The sequence below is a fragment of the Oreochromis aureus genome, linkage group 22 (genome assembly GCF_013358895.1).
Source record: "Oreochromis aureus strain Israel breed Guangdong linkage group 22, ZZ_aureus, whole genome shotgun sequence".
In the NCBI taxonomy this organism is placed as follows: Eukaryota; Metazoa; Chordata; class Actinopteri; order Cichliformes; family Cichlidae; genus Oreochromis; species Oreochromis aureus.
In genome coordinates, this window is record NC_052962.1 from 37,722,155 (window position 1) to 37,731,567 (window position 9,413).

A 9,413-nucleotide genomic window follows, 5' to 3' on the forward strand; every position below is an offset into this window, starting at 1 on the left:
ACTTTAAACTGTTGAGTTGAATCTATAACCCGAAGTGCTTTGGAATGTATAATTTTAATGTTTATGCAGACTGCAGGGTGAAAGAGTAACTCTGTGCTAAAAGAAGACAGGAAGTTATATGGCTTTTGAAGTTGCAGGTTTTGCAGAAGTGAAACCGAAAGCAGAGTGAGCGCAAGCTGAAGAGTAGGGTGTTTATTCAGTAGATTACATATATAGTTCCAGTTAGGTTAATATATGTAGGGATGAGCCTTTGTTCTGGTGAAAGGTCAGAAGTGTAACGGGTGAGATGTGAGAGCATTTAAGGGCGAGACATATACATACAGACACAAATAGTGAGAGGTCATGACACGTACGCAGTACACAGCATGCACGCGCCCTCGCACGTGTACGCACACACACATACACACCATGGTAGATCTATTTTGGTAGGGCAGAAGTGAAGATGTGTTTTTGCTGCAAAGGCAGAATTGTGCCGACGTACTTAGAGGAAGTGCAACAGATAAAGCGACAGCGAAGACGAGCTGAGGGGAAGCACCGACCCGAAGACAATGTTCTTTAAACTATGTTAAAGTTCACGGAACATTTTGTGGTTTGGATTGACGTAAGCTGTACTATTGTCTGTTTTGCAAAAGAGGGGGCTTTGTTGTCCTACTCCTATAAAACCTTGTCTAATGATTGTAAGTTCAGTTCGACGCTGAAATCTGCACAGCGGTCGGACTCACACATGTGTTTATTAAAATACTGTCTAATTGCACACCGGACCGGATCTGTGGTTATTTATGGATTCTTCTCTCAACATTGAACCCTAACACCCCCAGGCCGTCAGCCATGTTGGACCAACACAAACTGAGGGCCCCTGACCGAGGTAATGTCAGCCGGGGGACCAAAAAGGAAAACCCACGTGGACACAAATGCCCTGGCCACCACCTCCGCCGTCGTGGAAACCAGGGGAACCGCCTCCGGCCACCTGGTGGTGCAATCCACCACAGTCAAAAGGTGTGTGAAACCCTGTGACTGCGGAAGCGGTCCGACCAAATTAACATGAACATGGTCGAAACGCCTACCAGGCATGGGAAAAGGTTTGAGGGGTGCCTGAGTGTGCCTGTGGATCTTCGAGCGTTGGCATGGAATGCACGCGGCGGCCCAACTCTTCACAGCTTTCCGCAGGCACGGCAATACGAACTTGGCGCTGACCAGCTTAACCAAAGCCCGTATGCCCGTGTGAGCAAGGGCATGGATGGAGTCGAAAGGGGAACTTTATTACTGTCAAGATACACTGAAGAAATGGAAGACTGGATTAGACTTTGCCAGTAAAACATTTAAAAGAGCAGGAACAGTTCCAAGATGAAGTTTTTTCAGCATGATTGAAAGAGAAAATTACAAAGAAGGAAAACTGATCTGAAGCAAATCACATCATCTGTCAAAGATGTTGGAGCCAAAGTTATGGCACTGATGGTTTTGGCTGCCAGTGTAGCTGGGCCACTAGTGTTTATTGATAATGTTACTGCTGATAGAGGTAACAGGGTGAAATGTGAAGTGTACACAGCTATACTCTCTGCTCACATTCAACCAAGTGCTGCAACACTCACAGGACAACCCTTCACAGTGCAAATGGATAATGACCCCCCAAAAATTTAAAAACCACCCAAGACTTTCTCAGGCAAAGAAACATGATATTCTTCAATAGTCAAGTCACCTTATTTCAACTCAACAGAGCATGCTTTCTTGTTATTATATATTAAACTGGATGCAGAGAGACCCACAAACAAGCAGAAATTGAAGATGGCTTCAGTAAAGTCAGAAGACTTTATGTTTGGAGAGTCATGTAAATATATATTATTTGTAAAATGATTAGAAACGTCACACCAACGACCACCTTAACTTAAAAACACACAGAACTTTTTCAGGTAAAACGGCCTGACTGTTTAATCAGGTGTTGACTGCCTTCATTTGCTGATCCTCGTGGATGACACAGAGCCTGCTCTCTGGCGTCACTGTTGGAGTTTGGCAGCGTCTAACGCAGAGATCTCTCTTAACCTTTGTGGTTATTGCTGTGGTTCTGGAATCTTCTAATGATGACTAGCAGGACCCTAAAAAGCACGACCCTTGACCTCAACCACAGCCCGGGCTGTCAGCTATGCCAGGATTGGTCCCTGCTTCTCGTTAGTTCTCTGACAATTTCTGACCCAGTCTCAGTGTGGAGATTCACCCCTTGGGGTGATTTCTTCCAGTAATACTCTGGCTACTGCACTTGTATCTCCTTACGAGAAGGAAAAACTTTTAACCATTTGGAAAACAGATCAACCATCATTGAATGACATTTTCCTTTCAGTTGAGTGAACTTTACTTATAGGTCATCAAAACCTTATCTGAACATGGATGTACCACCGTAGAGGCTAAAACCTGTACATGAACTGTTAATCCCACAAATCCCAGTAAAAATCATGGAAAACATAGAAAACATTGTTTCATGTTAAATTGTTTCATGTTAAATCTAGAATCTCTCCTTTTGACACATGGTCCCTCCCATGAGTCAACTCATCAGAACTATGAAAATAACAAAAGGAAAAGGTTAATTAGATCATTTCTCAGGCAATATCAGGGCTTCTCCTCCAGAGTAGCTTCACTCCAGCAATGTAAACCTGTGTTAAAAGATGTTAGTGTGGCTGTTAAGCCTGTTGAACTCCTGGCTCTGCCTGGAGCCTGCATCCACACTATTATTGCGTGGAAAACAAAATCTGTGAGTTAATATAAACTTCACATTTGCAAACAACTGTAGGTCAAAAGAGTAACAAGGCATCCAGCCCCACAGACACAAGTGTGCCATGTGCAGTTTATTTTGTCATATCATTAAAAAACTACTATTGCCATAATTCACCCAAATCATGGATCATCTCATGTGTTTATGCAAAGCTACTGTAATCATTGACTGTTCTTAAGTAATGTCACTCCCTTGTTTTAACACTATGAGCTCAGTAGGTTGAGATAAATAGTGATATGATAATGAGCCCAGCACTAAGATGTTCTGTAATCACAGCACATCCTGCTTCATTTCACTCATGTCTGTGTGATGCCAAATCCTCCACAAAGACCCTCAGAGAGAAAAAAAAACATTAGCAGTGGAGCGTCCTGGAGGTCAGGTCTGGATCAACAGATTCCAGAGATGTTGCTGTAAATCATGTAGTTAACAATCTGCTGCTGTGAACACTGGTTTCAACACAGTATATTGTCCACATTGTATGCACACTTTCCCACTGTAGCGTTTAACATTTTCCAACAATACAGTGTGATACTATAACCAACAAGCAGCCAGTAAAACCACAGTTTCCTTCACACAAAAATCAGTAACACAGAAAAGTTGCAGCTAAAGGGTTAAGTCCACAGGGCCCACACACACTCGTGTGAACCTACAGTCTCCCCCTCCTCTGGACTCTGTCATCCTCCTGCTCCTGCAAAAACAAGCAAACAAAAAAACCCCACAAAAACACACATACATCCACCTTTTTTTTACTGTTTGGGTGGATTAGGCATTAGAAGTGACTAATCTTAAAATAGTTACCGTCTTCTCAATTTCAAGTCAGTCACACTTAGTCCACCTCATCAATCCAACCACAGTCCAGTCACATGCATTCATACCAATCATTGCTGATAGTGGAAAACCATGCACAAATTTAAATATCCACTGACAGCAATATTATGTAATTGCAAAAATAAAAACAATTCTTATTGCTTTTGAAATGGATTGAATCGCTACAATCCTTTTAAACATAGGACTTACCATCTAATATGGTCAGCGTCCTAGGTAGGTGAATTTGCCCTAAACTATTGTAATCTGGAGAAGCTCACCTTGTATTTGCTCTCAGTAAAGTATTTTATAGCACTTTTACTTCCAATCTTGCTGGCCTGCTGATTATTAAATCATCAACACACAAAATATCACCCCCAGAGGGATGATACCTGGGAGGGTTTTTTTTCCTAAGTGCACTGTTACAAACAAACATATTAGGCCCGGTTCCAGACATGTCTAACCTTCCTCTTGTGTTAGCTTTCTGTTATCATCTCTTATGTTAACGGGTCGGTTTTGACCCGTGTGTTAAATCAACTATAAAATACACTAAAAACAATAAGTTATCATCCAATTTGTTTCTCATCCCTTGGTTACCTTGTTAGGCTTCCTTATCCATGAAAATGTTGGTTTTAATACTTTTGGTGTGGGCCTCTGGGTCTTTTTTTGTCACAATACCCCTCGATTTCAATTTTTTTAAAAAAAGCAAAATTAACCTCAAGAGAATCATATTAATAAATAAAAGGTTTTTGTGTTACCTGACTATTATTGAGGGGTATAGGACACATCTTTTTAATAAATCTGTTTTATTGATTATTTCATTTTAATATTAATAACTAAAATGACATCTATGCTGTTACGGGTCAATTTCGACCCATAGATATTTACATCAAGAAAAGACAAAAAAAGGGGTTTTTTCAGCAGTAGACCTTTAATATAAACTAAAAAACAAAGAAAAGTCCACTCCTCCTTTGTTTTGGTTATAGTCATGGGTAATTGTGGGCTTTTTATCACTTCCTGATGATACAGCTGTGTCTTTGTGAAGTTTCCTTTGTGAAGTTCTTGTCCGAGGTCATGTCTGGTAAAAAATAAAATAAAATATCACAGCTGATATTGTGACCCTGCAGTCCAGTGGTCATATCGAGGACCACACATTTTCACTGGTTCTTCTCAGGGGTGCCACTCGCAGCTTTGACTGTGAAAATCTGTACATTCCAGGCATAGTTGGTTTTGGCATCACAGGCTTCCCAGATTTTTCTGCCGTATTTCCCTGGCTTACTGGGTATGTATTGCCGGAAGGGGCATTTTCCTCAAAGTGGACAAGACGTTCATCCACTGTCACCTCTGGCCCTGGGATGAAGATCAGCGGAAGAAGCTGCACCCATCTCTCCCAGACCTCGCTTGTCAGAGCAAGCTTGTCAGACCTCGGTCTGGTCTCTCTGCTGTCAAATCTGAGGACTCTTGAATCAAAATGATATCAAATGTGTGAAGTGACATTGTTGCCCAGAAAATATTTCTGCCTGTCGATGCGTCCCATAAACTATCAGTGGCCTCATTGCAGCATCTGTACACTCCAGTAAGAAGAAGAACACCAATGAAAGCATCCAGGTATTGCTCATCAATATCTTTCCACATGTCGACATGGACTTTTTTTTCCTTCAAGGTTTATCATAGTAATGATGATTCTTTTTAGTGACAATGGCATAAATAGCTCAAAACATCTCTTGATGTCACTGACTTCGGTCAGAGCAAACCTTGTGATTCCAGGGGTCATTTTGATGACATTTGCAGCAGCTGCCCTGCTATGTACATCATGAGGTGCTGAGCTCCAAAAGATCTTCCCATTTTTGGACTTGAATCTTTCAGCAGGAGTAGCTTCAGGACCAGCGACCTCCACCTCTGATCAGATGTGTCTGTGTCTTCTGGATGATACTGTCTTCCCCCTCAGAAACCTGCCCATCTGAATCACTATGCTGCTCTGTCCTCTCCTTCATTTTCACCAAAAATATGATCCAGAACTTGGCTCACTGTGAATCTTCTTCTCATTTTTGTATGCTGCAAATTGTAAATGTGCACTCTGGAAGTCAAATGACCACTCAAATGAGTGAATTCACCTCACATGTCTTGACATGCCCGTCTTTATTTTGTTTTGGTTTTGTGCAGGTATACTGCAAAAAACACGCAAAATAAGAATCCCCTGAAGCTCATATGATTATATGATTAGGAGAGGAGCTAGCTGTCAGTGTGTCAACTGACAGTGCACTTATGATTTCAGTTTTGGCTTTAATTATTGCTTTATACTCATAATATTATAACTGGGTCGAAACCGACCCAAACAACACAAAGGTCATAATTTCAACTAGGGCATTTTATAATTTAGTGAAAATATTTTTTTGTTTTATTTTGTAGAAATAGAGGTTCCTGACAAAGTCCAAAAGCTTTGATACAATAAACAAATGTATGTGATTTTTTTATGCATTTGAAATTTAAAATGGGTCGGTGCTGACCCTAACACAAGAGGAAGGCTAAGTGTAAAACTAAAACAGTCATTCTCTTAGAAAAAGAAAACAACCCAAACCTAACTGGTAGAATCAGCCTAGTAAAAAACAAAATTCCCAAAATCTGCCAGAAAAATCACAGGAAAAGTTCTGCTTTCAGGTGAAACACCATGCTGTAGGGATTAGAACCTGCCATGCAGTGCTGCAGTCACTGTTTCTGGCTTTAATTAATAACTGATGCTTACATGGTCTGAAATCAGACTTAAGAGTCACTACCTTTGTTCATTTTCACCACATCATATTTACTGGTTGCCCACAAGTGCTCCAGAATATCACACAATGCTGGAAAGTCTGGGGCCAACCAACATAGTTCCACCTGTTAAATACACAGGGAAATGTCCCCCCTTTTTTATTAGCAGCTGCACAGTTCACACAACACTAATATTCACCATTAAACACTTCCTAAACACTTCATAGCAGTGTTTTATCACTGGAATGTGAGTTTCTTCCCCAGGTGTGTGCTTTTTCACTCATTTTTCATTTTCACAGACCCAATCATTTTATTTAGCTTTTCTCCTTTTTTTTTCCCCAAAAGCAAACGTGTAACATGTCATCATGTATTTCACAAAACAAGTTTGTTCTTATGTATTCAGAGGTGTGTATCTGGGTGCAAGCTTCACCCATACATCAGAAACAGGAAACTCATTTCAACCCTCTGCTACATCTTATTCACTTGTTTTATAATCCAGTCATCTTTCCCTCATCTAGTAACAATCTAGTAACTAATTTGCATATCAGCTATTAAACCACTAAGTTGACAGGACAACAGAAATGCATGTTCAAAATATTATCACAAAGGAGAATTTCCTTCATACAGTAAATTACTTGTGTCGCTCCAATCAATCAGAAAGCATCTCACAATTTACTATATTAACAACTAAATTTATTGTCTGATCACTGGTTGGTCATAACAGAATCTTTTTTTTTTCCCCTGGCATTTGTACATGCTGCTGAACCCTTTAACGTTTAGGGCAGTGGTGCGCTCTGTTCACCTGGTGTTGACTCTTTAAGTCGATGCCATTGCTCTGGAACTACCTTTTGTTTTCAGGGAGAGTTTGATTGTCGTCGAAGCTTGTTCTTCAGTGTAAGGTGTACATGGAGTGAAGCTGTGAAATATTCAGGCAAAACACAGGCTGGGTGTGGTTCCAATTATCTTAATCTATCATTTTGCTCCAGCCGCTGTGCTTGTGGAGGAGGTTGATCCAGTTCCATAGCCACCTGTACTAACACACTAAACATTTATTTAATATCATTTTCATCACTACTCATTAACACTTTCATTCTCCGATTCAGTAAAAACACCACTTTTCCACATTTAACACACCTCTTCTCATCATTCATCCCACACACATCAGCCAATTTGACTCTTTTCTTTGTCCACGTCTCTCTATCTCTCACACAACATATACTTCACCCATTTGGAGTTTTCACCCAGACCACCTCCAGGGAGAAAACCTCCCCACGGCTCCTGTAGCCACTTTGCTGAGCTCAGCACCCATTGCAGCCGGGTGTCCCCTCTGCAGCCTTTGCTTCGGTACAAAGTGCTAAAAACCATAAACCCAAGAACAGAAAAGTCCTTCCCACGACAGTCCTTAATTTAGGCATCATTTTTTGAAGTTTCCCCTCTCTGTGGTCCGCTTGAAAACTCCCCCCAAATCAAAAACAGCTCACAGTTGCAGATCCTTTGCAGTGCCTCCCTTTGTTCTTTTAAAAATTCCTGCATGTGTGAGTCGCTGAAGCACTCCCTGCGGTTCCCCCTTTTTTTGAAAACAAAGGAACGGTGGGATTTGCAATTTGTTTTTGTTTTTTGTACGGCGCCTCAATGAGTTTGTATCACTGTGGTACACATTCGGTGGAGGAACCAGACTGAATGTTGGAAGTAAGTTTATTCTGGTTTAATGATCAAATCTGATTTTTTACTGCAGATCATTTAACAATTTCCTTTCTGATTTTTGAATGAGAGAAAAGCACGTAACTTTACAACAAGTTTGATGACGAAATTGTTAATTATCATCTTATGTTGTGGAGGGTGATTCAGATCTGCTCTGTCAAAATGTTATGTCTACATTTCAGTCAAATTAAAACTGGGAAAAAATCAAAGGAAAATATTAATGTGATCTCTGATGTCTTTAGCTTGTTAAATATTGTTTGAAATTATTTTGAGTTTGTGTGAATTTTAGAAACTGATTTAGATATGAATGAAGAGCATTTTGTGTCACTGAATATATATTCTAATTATTTGTTTCCAGTTAATTTTAATATAAGTCATGTACAATATTGATGATTTTAAACTTGTTTTGTAAATGTTGCCACATCTGCTTCTTTTATTTCCAGTGTAGTTTGAACATATTTCAGGTCAAACTGTGTGATGATTCTCTCTGTGCTGATATGCATGAGAGCTTTCTTAAAGGGAAGTGAAACAATGTGTGAGTTAATGACTGGTGGAGCAGAAAAAACAGCTGACAGAAACTTCTTAACGGAGAAAATCAGCTCTTACAGTAAAGGTGTCCGACTGTCTGTGGTTTGATTGACAGCTGTGTGCTCCCTGTGCTCTAAGCTGATTGGTGTCTCCTAGGTGATACCCGTCCCATCCTGACAGTGTTGCCCCCCTCCAGTGAGGAGCTACAGCAGGGGACTGCAACAATCACATGTCTGGCCAACAAGGGCTTCCCCTCAGACTGGAGTCTGTCCTGGAAGGTGGATGGCAGTGGCAGCATCAGCTGGGAGGAGAGCAGGAGCCCCGTGGTGCTGCAGAATGACGGCCTCTACAGCTGGAGCAGCACCCTGAGGCTCCCTGCAGACCGCTGGATGAAGGTGGGCTCTGTGACCTGTGAGGCCACCCAGGGCTGCCAGGCTATGGTCTCAGAGCCACTGAGGAGAGCCCAGTGTTCCCAGTCCTGACCTGCCTCAAGCTGATACTGGTTTAATGCTCTCATTCTCAACTCTGTAACTGTCTCTCCATCTTTCTTTTTAAAGAACAAATAAAGACTAAAACTGTTATTTTCTTTCTCATAATGACAACATTCATGTTTTAGGTAATAAAGATGTTTTGCAAAGTGAATTTTGGTTGAATCAGACACTTTATTTTATTCAAAATCTACAAACCTGCACTTGATGAATATATTTTTCATTTACATGAATTTAGACCAACTCTTAAAATTTAAAAAGGAAGAAAGAGTCTTTAGTGTCTCTTATGAGCTGTTTGTTCAGAGAACTCACAGACCAAAACAAAAAACAAAAAAAAACGCCTTTAGTTCAATAACAGCATTTTTACTCATTTTCATGTTTCA

General features: G+C 40.6%; 1 gene segment (V, D, J or C); it reads left to right on the plus strand.

Moving 5' to 3' along the window:
- Positions 1–868: 868 nt before the first annotated feature.
- Positions 869–9,181, plus strand: LOC120435597. The segment is given in 3 exon segments: positions 869–996; positions 7,899–8,002; positions 8,699–9,181. Coding segments are annotated over 3 exon segments (558 nt in total).
- The last annotated feature ends 232 nt before the right edge of the window (positions 9,182–9,413 follow it).